A 23641-nucleotide genomic window follows, 5' to 3' on the forward strand; every position below is an offset into this window, starting at 1 on the left:
TCAGATGACAGAGTGTGGGCTTTTGCTAGTATTTACATGCAAGAACAGGAAAATAATATTCTGTTTTGGCAACCACATTTCAAATAGTGGTATGTCCTTAGTACAAGACTACTCAGAAACTTTTGGACATAAGACTAATCAAAGGAACAACTGGGTGAGCTATAGGAAGTCTCTTCAGACAAAGTCAGGACAGTGGCTGGTGAAGTTTTGATGGCGTTTTATTTTTACAGACTAGAAATGTTGTTATATTGGAGCCACAGAGGATTCCTCATGGTTAGTTCCTCTTTTCTGTGCTGGTTTTTCTTGTTACTTTTTCTATTTGCCCAATGGTCTGTGTGAGCTGTTCATACTTTCTGTTTTAAAGGTCAGAAATGTCATTAAAACTGTATGAATTATGGACTGAATAATATTTTTCTTGTTTCTTATTTCAGCTTTTCCCAAGTTTTTTATTTAAAAAATGGTAGAGGAGGGTTACTTTTAGTAGACATTTTAGGGGTTTGGAAGTTTTGTTTTTGATTAATTCAGGTATAGCATCTGGTAATAGACATGAAATTGCTGGTTGATGTACCATTTATTGTCACTGCAGGTATGGAACAGGAGGGAAATTTAGGACAATTTCATATTTCCAGACAAAATTCTTCATGAAATCTGTGCCAGTCTCCATCATATAATATGTTACTAGGTCAATTCACTCATAATATTGTAGACATTAAAGGCAAAAAAGAAGAAAAATTTCCCTTGTAGGCTGAGTCAATAATATGAGCCATCCCTATACATGAATATTTTAATTGTTTTAATGGAGTCTATTCATGCAAGTAAATTTTGAAGAATATCCTGCTTTTTCTATAAAGGGAGTCTCTTTTTGTTGTTTGGATGGTTGCTGAGTTGTTTTTTTTTTCCTTTCTTATCACATAGTAGAAAAGTAATGTGATTAATGAATAACTTGAATTAATTGGAAAAAACTGACATAAACAAGTGCCCATTCTTCCTCATCTTTGCATATTAGCTTAAATTGAGACCTGATCCACGATGAATAATTAAATAGTAAAAATTAAAACTTGTGGTCATAGCAGCGCGGTATAAATGAATGCATACGTGTTCTGTGAAAAGATTTATTTTAGTAGTTAGAATAAACCTGAAGGTGTAATTTCATTACTAACGAAGTGTTTACATTGAGCTAGACATTACTGACAGTGGTAGCTGACAGCCCTTACTGAGGCCTGGTTTTGCAAAAACTGCAAACGTGTGACTTGAAAGTGTTGAAGTGCTGCTACCCGCGTTGGTAACAGGACGTAAGAGCCAGCGCAGCGTCCTCCTCGGGTCGGTGCCAGCTGCTCCCTTCACATCTGTAAGGAGAGGATGAGTCTCCAGCTCAAGTGTCTTCAGCACTCTGTGGTACCCATCGGGTAAATTGGGATCGCTGTATCTTCAGGCTGTTGATGTCTGTGTAGTTTGTAAAAGAAGTGGGAATCAAGGTTTAATAGGGCTTTCTTTGATACCATTCATCATGCTCGTTTAACCTTTAAAATATATCAGCCCGTCGATGTTTCTTTTTCAACCAATCAATAAAGAAAGAAAGAAAGAATAAAATGACAAACTCATAGCTGACTTTTAGGTCTTCCAATGGCCTGACTTTTTGACGTCAGCTTAAAACTCTCACAATTGAGCTGAAGTGAAAGGGGACCAGACAGCACGATGATGGGCAGTGCTAAGAAAACTTCATGGAATATGATGTTTTTTAATCATGTTTCCTCTAGCGATCACCTCAGAATGATAAGTAGTGGATGTCAGTCTGGATTTGGAAGAAAAGAAGGTATCTGTTTACATGCAAAACTTTTAAATTAAAAAACAGATACACAGCCAAGATATTTCTTACATTCATGTTATTCCACCTCGAGGGTTTATTGGTGTGCAGAGGAGGGTTCAGCATGCGGGTCACGCTGTGTGCTGACACTGGGGTGAGGGAAACTCAGCTATCGGCCCTTTTTGCTTTTGAATTTCAGCAATTCAGACATCTGTGGCAATTTCTATTTTCCATCATATTCCCAGAAATTCTGTGCCATGAGTAGGACAGGATTTCTGCATAAGTGCTTGGACCTGAGCTGCCCAGCCAGTGTGTTGGGCTTGCAGAGACAGGGCCACTGGTCCTCATGGAGGGTGTTTGTGTAGGACTGCTAAACATTTCCAGAGGACTCGATCATTTAATAGAAACATTTCCAGAAATAGATTTCAGTCTTTTTGTAAGATGGGGGAAAAGGTTGGTTGGGTTTGTCATATCCTTTGTTTTTTACAGAATTAGTTTTGATGGATGAAGCGGTGGCAGAAAGTTCTGAAGTTTGCAAGCGGTATTTATTTATTGCACTGTATGTTCCTTTATGGTGGTAGTTACTCAACCATACAAATTAAAAAGTCACTTCTAAATCAACGTATCCCCAGAAAGATCAAGAGTTTCATTGGGGCGGGGGGCGGAGGGGGAACTTAGACAAAAACCTCTCAATATGAAGGCTTCAAACTATTGCATTCCTGATTGTATTACTCTTTCCCAGGGGAGAAAGAATTTTTTTATTCTTCAGGCGCAGTCTGATCTGTCTCTTCTGCTGAGAAAGTGCCACGTTAGAGAGGTTCTTCAAAATGTTGACACCTGACCATTGACACTGGCTCAACACCCCCCAAATGGCGCCCGGGAGCGGTCAGGGCGGTGCAATAATGAGTGATTTTTATTCATTACCATGCTGGTTAACATTAGGAGCAGTTGTCAGTTTTGTACTCTGTTTTCTTTGGGGTTTTATTGTAATAAAAAGCAATTTCTTCAGTCTCATCCTATTCCGGAAATTAGGTAAGGGCTTGCTTGCTAATCAGTGGTTTCAGTAGTACTTTTACTTCATCTAAAAATTCTGTATAGGGTTTTCCTTAATAAAGGCCATATGCATATTTTTAAGTATATTTTTGTACTATATTTAGAAAGAGCTTTCAGTTTGTAGTTAATAGCGTAGAAAAACATCTAGATGGATAAAACAAATACAAATACAATAGTTACAAGATCTACTCATAATTAAAATCCAAGGGGAGAGAAGACATGCAATAAATCAGACTTTATATGAACCCGATGTTGTCTATTTTGGGCAGTGGTGGAACTCCATGTGGCTCTCAGAGATGACGCCGATGCTTTGTGGACAATAAAATACGCTTTTCTAACAGCATCTGCTTGCCTGTGTGTCTTGTGCCAGAATTCACGCACCTCTGTCATTTGCTGCTCTTCAGCCTAAAGGTGGCCTCGTTTTAGCCTTCTGCAGCTGGATAGTTTATGGAGCTTGGTAGTTTTAAAAAGCTTTAAAATGGAGGAAGAAAGAATTTGTTTTCTGTAAGAGAGAATCCGCACAGGTAGTGGGATGCTGCTGGTGAAGAATCGCATCCTGCTTCAAAGAAACGTGCCACTGTTGTAAGCGTTTTGCAAAAACAGGTCTGTTTGAAAAGCAAAGTGAAAAAAAATCTGATATATCAAGGCTGATGCTGTCTGCGCTCAGGAGCAATTTGATCATAACCCTCTTTATACCTGTCTCTTCCTCTGCCTGAAGTTCCCTACCTTAAAATGAATTTGTTCCTGAGACTACTCACTGGGGTAATCTAAACTGGTCTTTGCTGTCGGTGACACGTGTATAATGACATTTTACTGCTTGTCTTATCCAGCACGTCTGAGGAATCCTACTGCTAATTGTTGTATTATTAGCTGCCCACGCAGCCCTGGGGGAAGAAGTGGCACCGGCACTGCCGGGGCTGCAGCGCCGTGGGATGGACTCGTACCGGGTGCGTGGGAGACGCGTCCCTCCCGTGGGACCTCCCTGCTCTCCAGTCCCCTCTCAAAGTGTGTGGGGAAAGAGAGGGCAAGGTGGGCTCTGACTGACCGACAGCTCTGCACGCGGGATGCTACCCATAGGTGGTAAAATGCAAATTTTATTGCAGCAAGACAATATTTTCCTTTTGGATTCTGGGTTTTGTGTGCTTTTGGAAAGCATTTGGCAGCCACAGCAAGTATGTTTACAAAAAGAGCAGAACTGGTAAAGTTCAGGTTCGTGTTTGGATTCAGCCCCAGCAAACTGAAGCTGAAGCTGTGCCAGACGTTTGAAGCTGCCAGACGACAGTTCATCTCAAACAGAAAGCTGAAGAGGGGGAAAGAAATTTGTCAAATGTATTCCATGTGGAATTTCAGGCAATTTAATTTGATTCACTACACTCTGAAATGTCTTGGACTTCCCTATTGTTTCTTTACTTTAACACTAAATTTGATACCTTCTGGGATCGTCAGTGCTTTGTGCTGCATTTGTCACGTTCTCTAATTTACTGGCTTTAGTCTTTCTCTGTTTTAATTGATGGTACTGAGCCCTGCCAAAAGCATTCTGTTAAATTTAAGGTTGCTAGTTGAATCCTGAGGTCATTCTTCAGGCAAGGGGAGTGCTACCTTTCTGTTGGAGACCACTGTAGTAAGAAGGGGCCGAGGGGGTAAACGTGAAGGAGGAAGAGGAAAATTACAATAAACCTCATTCCTGTGTCTCCACTGGACGCATCAGCAGCCGAGCACCACGGCTGCAGGGATGCAGTTGTCAGGACATGGCCTGTTCAAGGGTGGCTGCAGAGGCCAGGAGGTTCATTTTTATTCAGTGATGACCAACACCAGAGAGCGTGGAGCTGTGTTTTGTTGTGGTTTTGCTTTTCCAATTAATTGCTTGCTCCATGGGTGAATTTCCCATGAATTCAGTGTACACTGGTGTCCGGCCCTGGGGCAGGACGCTATGGCTCTCTGCAGCAATGCAGCCCTGCCATCTCTCAACTTGCCCAATATTTATTACCTGCTCAAGTGCAGCTTTGGCATCGAGGCCACTTTTTCTTCTCCTGCTCTCTCTGACCAAGTGCCAGAGCCTCCATCTGTAAATAAAGCTCTCTGAATTTGTCCAAATGTCAAAGCAGTTGAGCCCACCAGGTACCAAACAGTTTTTTATTCCACATAATATTAATTTCTCTTGAAACCTGAAGACTTTTGTAGGCTACAGCTGAAGGTAAGGACTGCAGCTGCTTTTTGTGCAGGCAGACGAGCAGAGGTGCACAGCAGCTGCAGGTTTAATATAGCTACCCTGCCTTGATTCTTACACATAACAAAATTTTCCATTTCTAATATTCTTGCCTGAAACATCTATTCATTTACTGCATTTTGGTTTGACTCCCTGGATCAGTGCATGTTTCATCCTGAGCCAGGCTAAGGAAGACGAGAGCAGTCAAGCCCAAAGTTGTCAATGTTTACACGCAAGTCAAGTCCATGAGGAGTTCAGTGTCTTTACTGGTGTGTCTGATTGGTTTTTTCCCCTGACATGTGCAGCCTCTGTTTCTAGGTGTTGAGAGTTTGTTTGTTTTGAAGAGTGTGAGGAGAGAGGAGCCTGAGGCTATCTGACACAGCTATGGTTGGAGCATCACTTTCAACTTCTTTTCCTAGGCTGCAAATGGCCTGTGTTCACATGGCTTTTTCTCCCTAAAGTCTTCCTGCAGCTCCCCATGTCTTTCCAGTACAGATCTGGCAAGTTGAAAAGAGATCTGTGACAGAGAGGAAAAACCCCCAGGGCCGCCGGGTCGCCGAGGCGGGTGGGAGGTGGCAGGGATGGCTGCGGTTGTGCAGGAGTTGTGTGTGCTTGCCTGCTTCCCACCACTGCTCCGAATGAAGGGACGTTCCTGGTACCAGCAGGGCTGGGCTCTCCGCTCTGCCCAGGAGTTCTGGGGAGAAGGTGCTCAGTGCAGCAAACCTGGGGTTTCTCTCAAATACAGCCCCAGCCACCCTATAGCATCTCCCAGGGATGCTCCTGCCAACAGATAAGATGGGCGAGCCACTGTTGTAACGTAGAGCTTGCTCTACAATTATATAGGCTCCTCCCTTTATAATTATCACATTAAACTACCATAAAATCTGTAGTTTTTCCTCAAGAAATGCGCAGTGATGTTTAAAATCTTTTCCCATGTAGGTAGTTTGACAAACATGAGAGCGTTGTGAAAATCATTAGCACTAAGGGTAAAACCTCCAGATAAAGTGCCCTGGGATTTATTTACTGTGTGCTGTAGTAATAATAATTAAAACACATCCTACTGCAGGTAACTCCCACAACTTGCACTTTGCTCTGAAGCTGAGAAACTCATTGATTAATCCATGGGGTCAATCAGTCCATCTTGTTTGGAGAGTTAATCATAGAAAGCCTGTGCACCAGGACCAAGAGTGAAACAGGTTTATTTACTGCTGCTTAATCACAGAACCCAAACTCTCCTGTAGAGTGGTGAGAGGTTTGTTTCTACTTAGCCTTTAATTGCAAAATGATCTCATTAGTGCCATAGTGAATCTCAGTACTATCCTACAGATGCATGGAATTTAAAGAAGAGCAAATGCCTGTAAAAACTCAGCATTTGCCAAGAAGTCTGGTGCAGTTGGTATTTGCAAGATTACCCAAACCAGGCTTCTCTTTATTAGCCTTTTAATCCGAAGCTGAAACATCAGCTGCACATTCCAGTGGCTTTCAGTCCACCTTACTGTTAAGAACAGAGGAGGACTGTCATAATGAAACTACTGTGATAGATTTTTTATCCAAGGATAAAGATGTCTATTGAGAACAAGAACGGAGGCCAACAGCATAGTTACTATGGCATTCACTGAAGGAAGAGGTAATCCTCTGAGTTGTCCCAGCTCAGGGTGCTGCTTTGTAGGGGACTTCAGACCATGTAAGTGTCCTTCTTACCAGTCTCTGGCATCCGTCCCTGGCTCATTTATTAGTTAATAATTTCTGAAATGTCTCAGTAGGGTAGAGGGAGAGTGACAGGATCTCCAACGGGCAATGAAATCCCGAATAAAGAAATCATTGCCAAAGCAGGTGCTGGAAACCCAGAGGTGAGGTTGCACACCCACGGTAAAGCCCTGAGCATAAAAATGTGGAAAGCAGTGAATAACGTCTTTATCATGGGGCGCTAATAGATGCAGGTTCATGTTCCTGTGTTAGAAGAGGCTTGAATGTGAGTTCCACATCATGCAAATCCGATTCAAACTCACTGCCCTTTGAAATATGGATAGTATCTCTCTGCCTTTGTGGTAGGAAGCTTCTGGCTTGGATTTAGAAAATTGGTGATGAAAAGACTCCTCCTTTAGCCCAGTGTTAAATACCGGGAAGAGAATAGAGGGGAATATTCCCTTTACTAATGCTTGTTTCTAATCAGATAAAAATAAGTGACAGTGTAGGAAGAATCCCTCTACTAACTGCCAGAACATGTCAATTTATCAAATTTTTCCACTGTTGCTCTTTTTTGAGCTAGCCTCAGAGCTGACAGTGTATGTTTTACAGTGCAGCAAGGTAGATTGATTGATCCTAAATAGAAAAGCCTTTGGGGTCTTGAGCTGATGTTTTAGCTTCGGAAAAAAACTGAGTAAAGCATGTTAATGTAGAGAAAGGAGCCTGGTTTAATTGGACCAACTCCTGGCTTGCTGAAAATTAATGGCTGGCTGGCTGCTGCCAGAGTGATTCATCTTTTCTATCATGTTCTACAGTCCTTCTCTCCAGGGGTCTGTACTCCCCTCCAATTCCAATACCAAAAGTGAAATATACTTCTTTTTTTTTGTCTTCCTTAAAAACATGTATTTTAGTTGGATTGGCTTCCAATAAATGAAAAATAGCACTGGTGGGAATATGAAGGAGGCAGGCAGTATCTGGGAATTGGGTTTTGTTTACTGTAGGGCTGGTTTTGTTTTGTTTGAATGGGATTTAGATCTTTTTTTAATGTACTCAACTCCTCATTGCTACTGGCTGACTGTACAGGTGGCAGAATGAGTTTCTAAAGGTTCCCGATTTCAGTGTGTTGAAATGTATTGTTCCTTTTCTTTTCATCTGGTCATGGAAACAGAAACCCTGCGTAAGCAAGAGCTGTTAAAAGTGAATATAAAGCTGGAAAAGGTGTTGAAAGCATTTAGGTGGCTCTGGAAATGAAAAGATGAGTTTTCCATGTAGTTCTGCCCACAGAAATATTTCGTATTTTTTAATAAATGACTTGTGCGTGAACAAGGCTTGCAGTTTTCCCCATAAAACCTACTGGAGGCACTCCTGGCTTTGTGAAAGCAAACCAGCCTGCAAATGAACATGAGGTAGTTAGGAGTTTAATAGCGTGTGCCCAAAACTTGCGTGGATAATTTGATCACGGAGAGGGTTGAGCTTTGGAATTTAAAGTGGGGAAATTCAAAATGTACTTTTAAATGTAAAATACTTTCATGTGCCATTTGAAATCTATCGTACTTGCTCCTGGAGATAGACTGCAACTCTTTTGCTGATTCAGAGGTGTCACCAGTTGACTCGCACATGGAGTCATTTCTAACAAGCATATAATAGGTTGGGAATATCGTGAATGTTGCATTATTGCATATGCCATATAGGAGGGTTCACTGTAACTGAAGATTACAAGAAGATAAATAAAGAAGGATTTTGTTTAACATAATTACATATGGTAAATTGTTATGGTAATTTATTATTATTCTAGTAAGGCAAATATTAGCAGTCATAGCTCAGAGATCATAAATAATGCACTGGAAAATTGGATCTAATGTTTCACATTGACCTGAGATATGGAAAATGGGTAAAATTGTAGCAGATTTCTGTACCATTAATTGCAAGAAAATAACATTAAGAACATGCTAAATCATGCTAAATATTTTCAGCAGATGATAGACTGTGGGGCAGTTCATTAATTCTCCTAACTCATTCATTATTTTTGTTTTTTACTCTGAGAGCACTTAATGAATAATCAAGGCTTTGTGAAGCTGAGGGTGTGGGCATGCACATTTTTATATACATTCATATACCAACGAACATACATCTCCAACAGTATCAAAGCATTTTCTTAAACTCTTAAGTATACTCTTAAACTTGGTCACTAGGGATATGTTTATTAGACTCTGAAGTAGCTGTTTGAATTGCTGTTTTTACCTTTTACCAGTAGAGTTTGGTTCTCCCACAGTGCTATAAATATTAAATAAAGACACTAAGAATTTATTAGCGTAATATTTTTTATGGGGACATGGTTGAAAATGTAACCTATAAAATTAGTAATAGGAGGATGAAAATTGTACATTGTTTCTATCAGGTTTTACAGCCATGATTTTTTCCTATTTATGCTTTGTTTTTCTTGTACAGAAGGAGGAAGGCTCTGAGTATTTTGCTAACTGCGAGAAGCAAATCTGGTTGTATATCGTATGATAGTATGGGATTCAGGAATGGGACAGAAATAGGACTCTGGACTTATATGTAGCATTGTGTGTAAGTGGAATGCCTCAAGTCGTTTTTCGTTTCCACGAAACACTGAAACAGCAACATCTCCGGGTTCTGCCAGAGTGGTCGAAAAGCCTGTTGTACGTTCATCCTTTTAGTACAAGAGAAACAAAATCCTCTTGCCTTCCTTTCAGCGTTAGCCTTTTGTAGACAAGATATTTTAGTCCCAGAACTCCACCGCGTATTTACATTTGTTCATAGGACTCCATTTTACAAAATAATTGCAATAATAAGTTGCGTGACATTTCTTAATTTTTTAACCCAGTGCTCATTTGGAAATACGCCAGTGGTTTGTAGGACTGAGAATCTGCCCCTATTTGCTTTTTGAAGTGCCTGTAAAAGTCCGTTTTCCCATTTAAAATTTTTATCTTGTATTTGGTTAACCTGTATGTGGGTGATGGAGGCAGTGTGATCCGGCAGTTCGATGAGAAGCAGGGAGCCTGAATTTCAGGATTCAGTTCCCAGCTTTGCTGGGGATTTCCACTGTGGCCGTGGGGAATTCTCTTGACTGCAGTTTGTTCCCACTGCTGTAAAACAGTTTTCTCACAGTATTGCGTGAACGTAAAGAAAGATGCCTCGAAAATGTGGCCACGTAAAAGTTTATACTACGTACTTACTTTCTCAAATAAATGAAGCTTTCCAATGAGGCACAGCGCGCTCTGTTTCACACTAGCACTTAATGGAGAAATCAGTTTGCGAGAATGTAATGGACTCGCAGGGTGCCCGGGAATACGTACATTTTTTTGGTTAACTGAATGGTTTCATGCCTGTTCTTAGACAACAGGTTCCTATCCACTAGGAAGCTGGGTTTTTTTTTAATCTCAGGTGTGGTGACATGCAGGGGAATGCTGGCCAGGACTGCCGCCCGCCCTGCAGAAGCCCGAGAAGGTGGATGAGTGCAGACATATGGGAGCATTGGGCTAGAAGTGCCAGGGCAGGAATACAAGTGATTTGCCAAAGATCACACAAAAGGGACATTTCTGTACATGCTCAGGACTCTGCAGGTTACCTGAACATCTGAAATTTCCAAAGGTTACAGTTAAGCCATCCTCATCTTAACGGTGTTCGCAGAAGTGGTGCGAGGGGTGGATTCGGCGGCTTAGATTTATTACAGTCGCGCCAGGTGGAAAGAGAGCTGTTCACGAGGCCCAACTTGAAAAGCAGACAGGATCCTGCTGTAAATAGTGGTGTGTCTTTGCTGCTTTGAAGTTCATCGGGAAAGAAACATCTTCGCAGCGATAATCCTCAAAACCATGGTGAAAAACAGTCCTGAAGGGACCCACATCCTGAACTGTGGGATGCTGTCCCACCAGGGAGTATGTCCTAATAAATATTATCCCTCCTGCTCTTCCAGCCCTGTGCAGCGTGCCAGAGAGAGCACTTTTTAACAGACTAGGAGAAGTTAAAGGAGAATCCAGAAAGATAAGGCTTAAAGTGGATTCTTTGGTTTATACCATTTATAGTCCTATTAAATTCAATATATTTCTCAGACATTTGGGGGGCAAGGAAGTTCAGTGTATTCGTACATCTTTCAAGATCCTCGCTTGATCATTTGACTCTGTCCAGCTAGCTTAACAAGCTAAATAATAAAAGGGAACAATGCAAAACTTGTTGAATTTTTTTTCACCCTGTGTCTTTTTCTGAAGAAAGATACTATTTTTTTTTCTCAGATGCCCAGCGGTTTGCTGCAGACTCCTGCAGCTTCTCTGCCCATCACTCAATACCTATTTCAGCATATCAAATTGTCGTAGTTCCTCCTTTCATAGAGAAGCAATTAAAAATGATGAGGGTAAAGGGTTAAACCTAAAAGCCTGCTAATGAGGGTGCCTTCTTGGTTTTCTTTTCATCAGGCATTTGATGCTGTTTTCAGCATAAGCTTTCGATAAGCATCACTGAACATTTTTCCAGAGTATATTAAAAAAAGTTTTCTTTTTTTACCATCCTGTAAAAATGATAGATGTGTGGCTCTGCTGTTTATCTGAAATCCTAATTACTGATGCTGCAGCTTTTGAATGTTAAATTCATTCAGTGTTCTTTAGACTTCAAACTGGTCAAAGAAAGATGGATTTGTGTCCACAGAGAGATCTGAGTCTAGGAAACAGAGCCAATGTTTGTTTGTTTATTTATTAAATTATTTTAAAGTCAAGAGTTGCATCAACTGCAAATTACATAGACTTAGAGCTTTCTAAAGGAGAAAAAGAAAAAGAAAAAAAAAGCACAAGTTTTCTGCCATTGGATGAAATTTTAATTTCTGTTTCCATGAGAGCAAAGAGTAGAGGTAAGAGTTGGAATTTGAAAATACGGACAAGATCTCCTTTCCTGAGCTGTGGTATTTATTATAGAACAATAGTTTGATTTTTTTTCCAAACCTATACATGTGCATGTGCATGTATATATTTATATATAAAACAGTGCATCTCAGTAGTCATGTAACATCCCAAGGCATCATTTTCACAGGGCAACAAGGAGGGTGAGCACAGGATTTCTAATGAGAGTCCTTGTGGTGAAAATGCGAGCAGCTTGTCTATACTGTGTTGCAGATGTGTTTTCTACGCTGTGTACAAACGGTGCCTAGAGCAATCGCAACAGCGATGCCTGACAGCAGCTGAACATGGTGATCCCTGATATTCGGGCTCTGATGAGTTTCTGAATTGTCTCCCCTGTGTGGCTGAAATCTTCTGCAAAGCCACTCGCATGAGCCATGGCCTCTTTGCTGCTGTTCGGGCAGGTGTGCAAGGTGCAGTCCCTCGTAGTGACTGAACGTTATGGAATCCATACGTCCTGGAGGCCTTTTTGTGTTAGCAGCTCCTAAGGACTCTTTGGAGAGGAGCTGGCTGTGTTAATTCATTGCTGAGCATTCATCTACCTGTGCTACCTGAGAAGAGCGATGTGGAGCAGAGACGTTGCTTGTTTAAAAAATTAGACTTAATTTCTCTCAGGATTTTCTGTCTCTAGTCAAGTTTGTTTTAAACTAATGGAAGTAATTAGCGAGTCACAGAGGGACTTTGTCTAAGAGGTAGCCATTTTTAGATAATGGAGCATAAAAGTCGACACAGTGACATATGACACCAGAGCAGCATATTGGAGCCATGCGCTGTGTCTTAAGCAGATGTTTAAGTACTTTGAATACTGAAATCACTACATACACGTATAGGAAGGGATTTTTTTTTTTTCTCTCAGACTACTAGTACACTGTAGGGCTTTCATTTAATCTCAATAAAATCAAAGTAAGCTCTGAATTGTTTTTAATGTGCAGTCATTATCACTCCTTTCTCTCTTCTTCATATGTCTTTTTGTATATGATATGTGGGTACTTCAGGAGGTATAGATGGAACTCACTTTTTGCCTTGCTATTATATAGCAGAAGGGTGCAATAATACACCAACTGATGTACCTCGTTTCTAACAACGCTGATGGCATGGAGCTGAAAATAAATAACACATTAGCAGTGAAGCACTCGGTGTGTTCACACATATTTATTATAGCTGTGAACGCGGGGGAGATTTGCAGAAATTCCTGAGAGATGAAGGAGATCTCGCAGCAGAGCAGGGTGGTCCCCAGGGGTGCGGGGGATCTCCCCTGGCAGCACCAGCCGCCTCGCGGGTCTCTGAGGCCATCCCAGTTTCTCTGAGTCTGCAGCGTTGGTTCTTGTAGGTGCCACCAAACTGTGTGTGAGTTTAACCTCATTCAGTGCTTTCGTGAATTTTTATTTTTCAGACTAATCTAAAAACTGTGTCTTTACTGTTAAAGCGAGCAGGGCCTGGCACGGGTCTGAGAACTGACCTGGGATTGCCCATATGGTCAGATTGATGGTGGCACCGCAGAGTTTTGGAGTTAATGTTGACCACGCGTTGTCCCCAGCAGGCCATTTAGAAGTGAAACCTCTTTTTGGGGAATAAGAAATTTTGGCCTTCAGGAGACAAACTATTGTGTGCCAGTTGACCTCAAGGCCAAAGTATTGGCTTGCTAGCATGGACTGGTAGCCCTCAGCACGGGCTGGGTTTGGGTGGGATGGCCCGTGCGCTACATGGCACCTCGAGAAGGGCCCGAGCTCCAGCTCTGACGATGCTGGAGTTCGAAGCCTCAACAGAATCATGTATTTTTTTTAAGTTTGGCTTCCAACTTGTACACCTGAGCTTTGAAGTTTGAGATAATTCCTAGCTTTTCTGGAAGCTACGGAAGACTCAATCCTGTAGGCTTTCTTCTTTACTTAACTGGATGGAAGTCTCACCTTCGTAAGACAGAGATCCCCTCCTCCAGACCGCTGAATATTTGCCTTGTGCTCTGACTCTCGGTGACTGAAAGCAAGGGTGCCAAGAGCTTCAAACTGTGGTCAAAGTAGCAATTAAATAATAGCCTGTCCCTTAAAAAATTGTGACCAAAGTTTCATTTAAACTTTGAGTAATGCAGAAGATGCTACTTCCTGTTACATTGAAAAACGTCTGTTATGCTTCTGGAGATAGAAAGCAGAGATCACTGGTCAAATGTCTCGCCTAAAGCATTTCAGATGAGGGGGGCATGGAGGTTATTGGCTGCAGTCTGAGTTACAGTGAAAAGTAAAGATGGGCAAACCCCCGCTTTCTGAAACAAAACGGAGGGACTTTTGTTTTCCCTGGATTCCAGATTAAACTATTTTAATGATGTAGTCTATGACACTGAAATTGCTTAAAATATTACCCACAGGTTTTTTATATACTAGATAACTTTATCCATCATCTTTTTTGTAAATCAGTGTGTGGCATTTGCTGTTTGTGCCCAATAATTACTGCAGCATTAGGTAACAGTTCCCACCACACACACATAAAAAGGTACGAATGTGGTCTAAATAAATATGTAGCATGGAAAGCCTTTGTGAGATGTATGGTTACGACATGATCACAGCACCGCAGTTATTGAGAGGTGCAGTTTGGTGAAGGAGGGGATGGATTTTCCCTTCCTCCACTACAGCCTGCTCCTCATTTCCCCATCCTGTGACGGTACCAGGGGCTTTGGCAGCAGGACTGGTTGAGCAGTTTCCTGGCTGCTTTTTTCTTTCGCCTGTGCCATGCCTCAGATATTTTTATTTAAATCCAGATTAGTCCCTGATTCAGCTCAAAGCAGCACTGCAGAAGCAGTCAGCTGTGGTGTTGGGGGAAGGGGATGGTTGGGGTAAAACTGGCCCAGGAGCTCCTCTTGCCTGGATTGCCATTGTATCCCTTCTCCTCCCACCACAGCCAGTCTAGGTAAGATTCATCTGACCTAGCTTTTCTTGGGCAAAAATTAAGTGCCTGCATGAGACTTGGACTAGCAGGTTTTCCTTATCTCGTGGCAGGGTGGAGCATCGCTGCGAAGCACTCGGAAGCCGCAGCATGAGAACCCCTGTAACGATCCTAGTAGAAAGCTGTATATCCATTCTCACTCACTTGAGATGTTTTTACGGGGACAATATGTTTTCCTTCACCACATGTGTGTCCCGCCCCGTGGATTACTCGAATGGCAGAAAGTGTTTTGTTTCCTATGTGATTAGCTGCAGGTTCCATTTCTATCAGATTTGTCACTTTTGTTGTATAATAGTTTGGGTTTTTTCCATAATGTATATGACATGTTTCATAATGCCAATAAAAGTAGTTTTCAAACTAGACTGTAAAAGAATTTGACTGGAAAAAAAGCCAAAAATAAAAACATCAGCAACTGGGGAGCTTTGATCTAACAGTGTCGGGTTTTAAATGACAAGTTGTGGTTTGCGAAGCGAAGTTTTACAATTCTTCTTTGCAGTAGCTGTAACGTTTGGAGGGGTCGGCCAGGGTGGGATTGCAGCTCTGGCTCGGGGGGTCCAGTTCCAGCAGTGGATGCGATCTGCAGAATGGTTTTAATTTTTCTTCTTTGTTTCAGTTTTTTGGGTTTGTATTTCTATAACGGAATTGTTATGGGCTTTTGAATTTCAGTTAAGAATGTGCGAATAGCCTATCTGGTAGGTAGGTTATTGAAGGGTTAGGGAAATGGGGAACATTTCGTGCAAAAAAATACCCACAGTGTGGGTAATAGACTCCAGTCGAATTTAAAAGATAATGGCGACAAGGGAGAAATCCACTTGTAGAAATGGGGAACAGCTGTGTTTGAGATCTAATGAAACTGTATCAAATACTTTAAAAATGGCTTACAACTTCTTCCCTGGGGAACGGAGATAAAGCACAAGAGCACTCCTGAAAGGTCGAAGAAACAGTTAAATCATTTCCTTGATGGTTATTAGAGATATAGAAGACATCAGTGAAAATTAAATGTCTGAAACTTGTATTTGATTGCTTTCCTTATCACGCCAATCTCACACGTTTCTTCCATCTCTTGCTCTCTGTTCTAGTAAAATTTAATAACTGTGCCGGTAACAAGGGAGTTCAGTATGAAACCAACAGCCTGGACTTCAAGGTGAGGGTGGATGGGACCCTGTATGCTGCCCACCAGGTGCAAATGCCCTCCAAGCAGCTGATCCTGATGGTGACTGCGTGGGATCCCCAGACCCTGGGCAGATGGGAGGCGATTGTCAGGTTTCTGGTGGCAGAGAAGTTGCAACACAATGGACACAAGGTAAGAAGTTTTCAAAGCTCTTTTTCTTATTTCATTCTTCCTTTGCCTGTGTTCCTCAAACCTTTAAAAGTTACATGCAGCGTCGGATTGTTTGTGTTGTCAGAGGAAGTGTCTGGGTAGAAAACACCACAAGCAGCAGCAAATTTCTTTCAAGTGATCCTTGATCATCTCTGACAGAAATGATTTAAGGTCACCAGTGAGGGAAGTGTTCTCTAAGTTCATACTTTTGTATTTTTAAGTGACCGCTTGGCTCTGTTATATGCTGCAGGTTATATACCTTGTGTTTGCATCTCACTGCTAATACTCTCTCTTGACTTGAAATAAAACCTGCAAATGAAAGGTGCCTCCCTCTCTCCAGAGTCTAAGTCAACCATCTTCTTGAGAAATACGAGGTTAAATTCAGATTTCTTTTGCGACAGCGTAGACCTGGAGTTGTGCACTGGCTGCTGCTGCCGTGCTGCTAAGGCATCTCCCTGTTCTCGCAGTGATTCCTTTCTCTCCGCAAGCCATCTGCATGGCCCTGCAGCTCCATGGGGGGCTTCCAGAGGGGAGATTTGGGCTTGTTCCCTTCCGACACAGCAAGGACGGGGAGCATTGCTGCTGCCTGATAAGGGACATATGCTCACAGGCAGCACAGGCCAGCAGGGCAGCAAAGCACAGCATGGCATCGCCGTGGCAAACATCCCCTCCGCTCCATGCCAGCGTCTTCCCTTCCCCACAGCTGAAGAGTGAAAAGCCAGCACCGTTCAGTATTTCAGATAGAAGGTTACAGATGCTTTCTTTTTTAGTTTCATACACATAGTTGAAAAGCAGGAAGGATCTGTCCCTGCCCAGCAGTCTGAGAGCAGTATTGCTTCAGTTAAATACAGCGGTGGGCTGCACAGTGCCATTGTAATTGTGGACTGCTTCATGAAAACACATTTCTTCTGGTCTACTCCTTAAGTAGCTGTCTCTGTCCCACCTCTTCCACATCATCTTTGGCAGCAGCAGTTCTCCACCTTTTCATTTTCTCCTCCTTCCTTTTCAGTGTTAGTCTGGGCTGAAGATCCTGTAATACACTGAGTAAACGCACCATTGTCTGGCACCTACTCAAAAAAAACAATTCTGTGATGGTTGGATGGTTACATTTAAGCAGGATTTGGCAGGAAATTGGCTGAAAAGCCTGATTTATTGCTGGATCTTGAAGACCTGCAGAGCAAGGATGAAGGTGTGTGTCCTGGGGAACAGTCATGGCTAGTTCAGGGACAGGCAAGGTCACTTGGCTGTGGCTGTACTTTGGATTAATGCACCACAGTAATTGTCAAAATAGCAAGACTGGCCTCTCCTTTCCTCTTTTCTGCAGAGCTTGGACAGAGGGGGCAGGGCAGAGAAGGAGGGGGAAAGAGGGAGAGACTTTCTGTGCCGTATTATCAGAATGTCGCCATGTGAGCCTGTGCCATTTGGGAGAATTTTTGCCACCTGTGAGACAACAGGAAAAGACTTGGATAGACTGAAATCTAGCAGTTGCCCAATGGGCTGACCCCTGAGGTTTTGCATGGCTTAGAGTTGTATAAATACACTTCTACTGCTCTTCAGTAAGTCTCTGGCTTGTACTAGACTTAATTAAGCCCGTGTCGTGGTTTAACCCCAGCCAGCAGCTAAGCCCCACACAGCCACTCGCTCGCTCCCCTCCGGTGGGCTCGGGAGAGAATCGGAAGGGTAGAAGTGAGAAAACTTGTGGGCTGAGATAAAGACAGTTTAATAGGGAAAGCAAAAGCTGCACACGCAAGCAAAGCAAAACAAGGAATTAATTGACCACTTCCCATCTGCAGGCAGCTGTTCAGCCATCTCCAGGACAGCAGGGCTCCATCACGCATAACGGTTACTTGGGAAGACAAACGCCATCACTCCGAACGTCCCCCCTTCCTTCTTCTTCCCCCAGCTTTATATGCTGAGCATGACGCCATATGGTGTGGCATGTCCCTTTGGTCAGTTGGGGTCAGCTGTCCCGGCCGTGTCCCCTCCCAACTCCTTGTGCACCCCCAGCCTCCTCGCGGGTGGGGTGAGGTGAGAAGCAGAAAAGGCCTTGACTGTGTGTAAGCACTGCTCAGCAACAGCGAAAACATCCCTGTGTTATCAACACTCTTTTCAGCACAAATCCAAAACACAGCCCATACGAGCTACTATGAAGAAAATTAACTCTACCCCAGCCAAAACCAGCACAGCCCTGTATGTTCTGTCAACTGTATTTGCCATTTTCTAACCAAAAAAATACTGCTTCCTTCTAAAAGTAAATATTGAAGGAACAAAGTAAGGTATCTTATGTACTGCTTTAAATTTCTTCTCAGTGTAGTAGAAAGAAAACTGAATAAGCACACATTTCTGTTTTAGTAAAAATATTTGGTTGGAAATTCATCTAATGTTAATGTAAGCTGAACTCTGGTTCAAAACAGAGAGCGCTAAGCTTTTTAAAATTCATATCCTTTCTTTCTAAAAGCCTTATTAGTGTGTAGTTTGAGGCTGGAAAAATACGGAAAACAAGACTAATGACAAGGTCATAAGCAGTTTTATTGTGGGTCCCTATAGTAGGCATCCGACTTGCGCCTGTGCTGTTTGCAAGCAAAATAATCCTTTGTTTACTAAAGAAATAGATACGATTATGAGATTATTTTAAAAAATAATAGTGTTTATGCTAAAAAAACCCCAAAATCTAACAATATCCAGTTCAATGTGTTTCAGGCCATGACCCTAATATACTACATTTCATGGCTTTTACTAGAAACAGATTTCACATTTGGTTTTGTATAGTATAATATGACTCAAGCAGAACTACATAATTTTTTTAAAGACCTTTCAGACTGTTGTGTTATATTCACGATATGGAGACGGCAAATATGGGAGAGAAAGGAGGAGGTGACGTGAGAGCGGGAGAGAGACCAGCTCGCTGTTCTGGCACATACATCCATTTCCATTTTACTTTGTAAATTTGTGACTGATTTTGTGAAAATGCTGAACAGTTCCCAGACATTAAAAATAATTGGCATGAAATTTGCCTTACCGCACCTACTGATCTCTGTTTGCTGGCACCTACAGCACAAAAAAGTCTTTCTGCCTTGCTCACCCATCCTCTGTGTTTCTGTAGGCTTCTCCATGACTGGTGGCCCTCCTCTGGGGCAGCCCCACTGCGTGACGGGAAGCTTGCTGCCCCTCTGAATCACCTCTGGAAGGATAAATCAGAATTTGGTTCACAATTATCCATGGATTAAAGCTTCATGAAAACACGATTAACCCTTCTGGAGTGGCCATTGTTAGACATTTGGTTTATTACAGAGGTTAATACAGAATAAATGTTATAGGAGAAGTCGACGTTGTTGGGATACTGGCTGAGATCGTGGGGGACCAGAAGTGAGGTCTCTGCTCTGCTGCAAATTCCTGGTGCATTTCGGGGGAGCAAACCCAGTCTCCTATAGCCTGCCTGCAAAATGGACAGGGGGCACAGAGGATAAACCCCTCAATACATGATCCTTTGGATTTGTGATCCTTTACTATTAAGGATCTTACTATATAAGACTGGAAATCTGCGTAATGGGCTGGGAGAGCTTTGGTGGTGGCCAGCATGTTTTCAGGGTGACAGATTAGTTCAGGATGGCTCCTGTCGGGATAGTCGTCCCCTTGTGTGCTTTCATTGCAAAATCAGAGGTTTTGGTGTCCGTACCTGTGCCTCACATCCCACAGCTGTGCCGTTACTCTCGGAGCAAGCTGACATTTTAATGGTGAGTGACCCAATACAATGACAGGTTCCCCTCCTTCATAGTGTTGGCCTTATAAATGTGCTAATTGCTTTCGATGACTGAATAACCTGGGCAAATCTGCAAATTTTCACTGGTAACCACTGTAATGAAAGAATTCTAACTACTACATTAAAGTTTAATGCTAGTAGGATGAAATGATAGCAAATAAGGTAAATATTTTTAAAATCTATTTTAGGATACATGAAGCATACATTTTCCCCTCCTCCCCAGCAAACACTTGAATGTAAACTTTTTTCTGGTTAATACAAGTGATGTTAGTAACTCTAGGAACGTTTTTTGTTCAGTCTTGCAGGAAACCTGATAGCAATTCAATTAGAAAATGCAAATGAGGTCACATATTTCCCACAGGAGTGCTGAATTACCCCAGAGGAAACTGAGTGATATTCTAGCATAACAATAAATACTTAAGATAAAGTTTCTTGTACTGTTCTTGTCTGGCTGCCTATTACTGCAATTGAAAGTATCAATCGGACCTGTGGGGTTAATTTGGAAAGAAGAAGAGAAAGAAAGAAAATAAAAGAAAAAAAGTTTTTTATGAAATAATATAAAGTCCTTGTAGCTTCTGTCAGCATTTATGAAAGATAAACTTGAATGGGATAATGCTCCAGAAGAAAACAAAGTAAAGCCAGACTTTACTTACCTGGCATTAGCAGTGCAATGTCTTCTTTTCTAAGAGTGCATGCTATTCTTTCTAACAATTGGATATTGATTCAACCAAAAGTCTAAAAATGAAGATTATGTTTGTGAACAGTTACGTTGCTGAAGACTTCAGTCTTCAGACTGTCCTCTGTTTCTTAGTTGCAGAAACTCAAGTCTTCCTAAGTGCACGGATGGGTGCGTACCATTTGTCCTTCACTTCCCACACTACCCTCTGTGTCCGTACAGTCCAAGCTCTTCCTTGTCACTCCTTGCTAATCGGCATCCTCCACTACCCGTGTTGGCTTCTCCCATCTGAAGTTCTGCCCACTCTTTCATATTGATCTTTTCTTTATTTTTCAGTGCTTATATGTGTCTAAGCATGTTAAGGCATGTCTGGCAAATTTTCTTCTTTATTAGTTTATGTATTTTTCTGTAGTTCTCACCTCATGAGTTAAAATCAGGATCATAGAAATACAGCATAGAAAGGAATTCACAGCAAAAGAGCTTGGAGATACAGGATATATTCAGTATATGTAGGATGCCAGTCATCTGCTGCCGTGGCTTATTTTAGAAAAAAAAAAAATTGTTTTCTTTGAATCCTGTTTATGTCAACCAAAGTTTCTCATTGTCTTAGCTTTTCAAATTCTGAGCATGGAAGTATATAAATTTTTGCAATGTTAAATCACTGGGAATTGTGCAATTAAAATATTGCAAATACATGGTTATGCAGCTAGTGTTTAAAACATTGAGAACTGCTATCAAAAATCAATCCTCGCTTAAGCCCAGCTTGTGTTTTATTATGTCTCATCTTATTCTGGGCTTCTTTCATAACCCAGCCGTACCCTGTGAGTCCACAGCCGTACATGAATGTGAAAAGCTGATTCTTACAGCCAGGGGGGTTTTTTATTTAAAGCCTTTAAATAATCATCTCTGGCATTTTACCTGGCTGAGATTTTAAGTTCCAGTACAGCCTTTTATTGCTGATCACAAATACAGGGCAAGGAAAGGCTTATTCAGCACTGATCTTGTTTATGACCTCGGTTATTGTGCTAGCCAGGATGCTCTGCGCGGGGCCTGGGAGCGATGAAGATGTAGCCTGCCCTTGATGGAAGAAAATGACAGCTTAAGTGGGAGCTGTGCTTCCAGCGCTCCTGGTCTTCCTGATGCTCTCAAGTGGGTGTGCTTGGAAGAAATGGGGAAAAAGAGCCGCCGCATTTGTTCCCTTTCCTTCCTTCCCCTGCATTGGGATGAGTTACTATATATGGCATCAGGGTAATGGAGTTTGCCCCATCAAACTGTGTTATCCCTAGAGAGGGGCTGAAGAAATGAGACTGTATTTGTCAGCCTGCCTTTTTCTGGACATATTTATGGACATTAAATACTGGATTGTTATGCTGGGGCTGTCCTGTTTGACTGCCTCTGGGGGAGATCCAAGGTAGAAACTAAGTCCAGTGAAACGGCAGCCGGCATCATTTTTATTTCTATATCCTCATCAGTGAAACAAGTACTTGACTGATCCCAGTCAGTCAGGCTAGATACAGAGATTTCTGTTTTCTTTAGGTAACTTGTGAGATGTTGTTAGGGATTTTAACAGCTCAGATCAGTGGAAAAGATCAGAAAGCAGATGACTGATAAATTAATATCATATAATTGTTACCAGTGAGACTGCTCACTGGTTAATTGTGGAAGTCTAATGAAGATGCATCAGGTGACCTTGTCTGACCTCATGCTTAAGTGAATTTGAACATCTAACATTTAATCATCGCGTGAGATGAAAGTGCTGTTTGTGAAAACATTACTTGGCCTGATTTTCAGGTGTGTTGAATCACATTGCCTTGCACTGAGACCAAGATAAGCTATGACATACAGGTGCTCATTGCCTTGGAAAATCAGCCCACTATGGGAAGTTTCCGAGTGCTGCACTTGCTGCATTTAGTTCTTAAATAGTCAGCATCTTACCGAGGGTCAGGCTCAAAGCTGTACTAGAAAGATCATCTGTCAGTGAAATTCACTGCAGAACTGTCTTCCTTCAAACAAAAAGAAGTCCTAAGGATTGAACTGCCTGCGCGGAAATAAGTTTTTTCTGATAAAACAAAACCCTTGGACTGCTGCGTACTGCCTGCCTGTGATGTGTGCCTTGCCCTTGCAAGACCAAAGTCTTTGACCTCTGGTTTCACTTTCTTTGTGGTTAACTGCTGAAGTCTGACTGGCACTTCCAAAAAATATTTTGGACTCAATCTCCTAAAAAAACCTTCATAGCTGTGGTAATCAGTTGACAGTTGCATGTAAACATGAGTTAGAGTAAAGACAAAAATTGCTTCATGCAGGCACATCCATTAAAAGAAACCTTTTTTTAGGAACTGCGAGTGTCCACCTATCTTTTATTCAGCCCAGTGAACCTGGTAGTTACAAGCTCAGGGTGAAGAAGGGCTTCGGTTCCTCCGGACCTCTGGAGCCCAGGTCCTTGCTCGCTGGACGTGGTTGTGGGAGCGCAGCCGCGTCACGTTCTGCCCCCTCGGCACTGCTGGCCAGAGGAGCGAGGGGGACCAGCCTGGTGCGGGTGTCCAGCGTGGCAGGGTGGGCTGAGCGGGCTGTCATTGCCACCAGTGAGGAGTGGGATTTCAAACGCTGTCTCCATCCAGCAAAGCATTTAAACACACACTTAAATTTCATCATGCAAATGGAGATAAATTGAATGTGTTCACATGTTCAAATTTAAGCACTTGCTTAGGTGCACTCCAGAATTGGGGAGTAAAAGAAGGAACAGCCGTTTCTCAAGTGCCTCTTGAAATAACCAAAGGATAACTTGAAAGGGCAAACTCGCACGCTAGCACTGGGGAGACGTACCAGAATGAATTACTTTCCTTTGTGCTAAAATAGCAGTGGTGCTTGTGATCTCTTAGATCTCTTGTGATCTTTTTACTTGCAAACATTATGAAGAGAAGGAATATTGTTACATTTAATTCATTATGATAATTTTAATTCATGTATCTTGTGAACCTCATGGCTTTAGAAAAATAAAATGAGATTAAAATTTTTCACAGGCTTGTTACGGGGTACATTTGCTCTTGCTTCTTTCTGGGATGAAGAACAATTGTAGTAGGCTGAGTTCTAGAAGCAAAAGAAATGTGTTTTGGAACAGTTTTTCAAGTTATTTGTTAAAAGTTTTATCTGGGTAGAAGAACTCAGCTTACTAACCCAGATATTTCATACATTTTTCTTGACACGATATGTGCAGAATGTAAGAGCTAATATCAAGTTGCAGTAGCGGTTTTTACTTTATAGTATATGACAAGATCTACCACCTTTATTCCTGTC

General features: G+C 42.0%; 1 protein-coding gene across 1 annotated transcript in view; it reads left to right on the forward strand.

Moving 5' to 3' along the window:
• The window catches only part of CDH4 (cadherin 4), a 459818-nt gene that overhangs the window by 264732 nt on the left and 171445 nt on the right, over positions 1–23641 (forward strand). Inside the window, exon 3 of the mRNA XM_075166642.1 lies at positions 15670–15893. Coding sequence (XP_075022743.1) covers positions 15670–15893 — 224 coding nt within the window. The remainder of the gene's footprint in view (positions 1–15669; positions 15894–23641) is intronic.

This window comes from Calonectris borealis, chromosome 17, assembly GCF_964195595.1.
Source record: "Calonectris borealis chromosome 17, bCalBor7.hap1.2, whole genome shotgun sequence".
NCBI classification, from domain to species: Eukaryota; Metazoa; Chordata; class Aves; order Procellariiformes; family Procellariidae; genus Calonectris; species Calonectris borealis.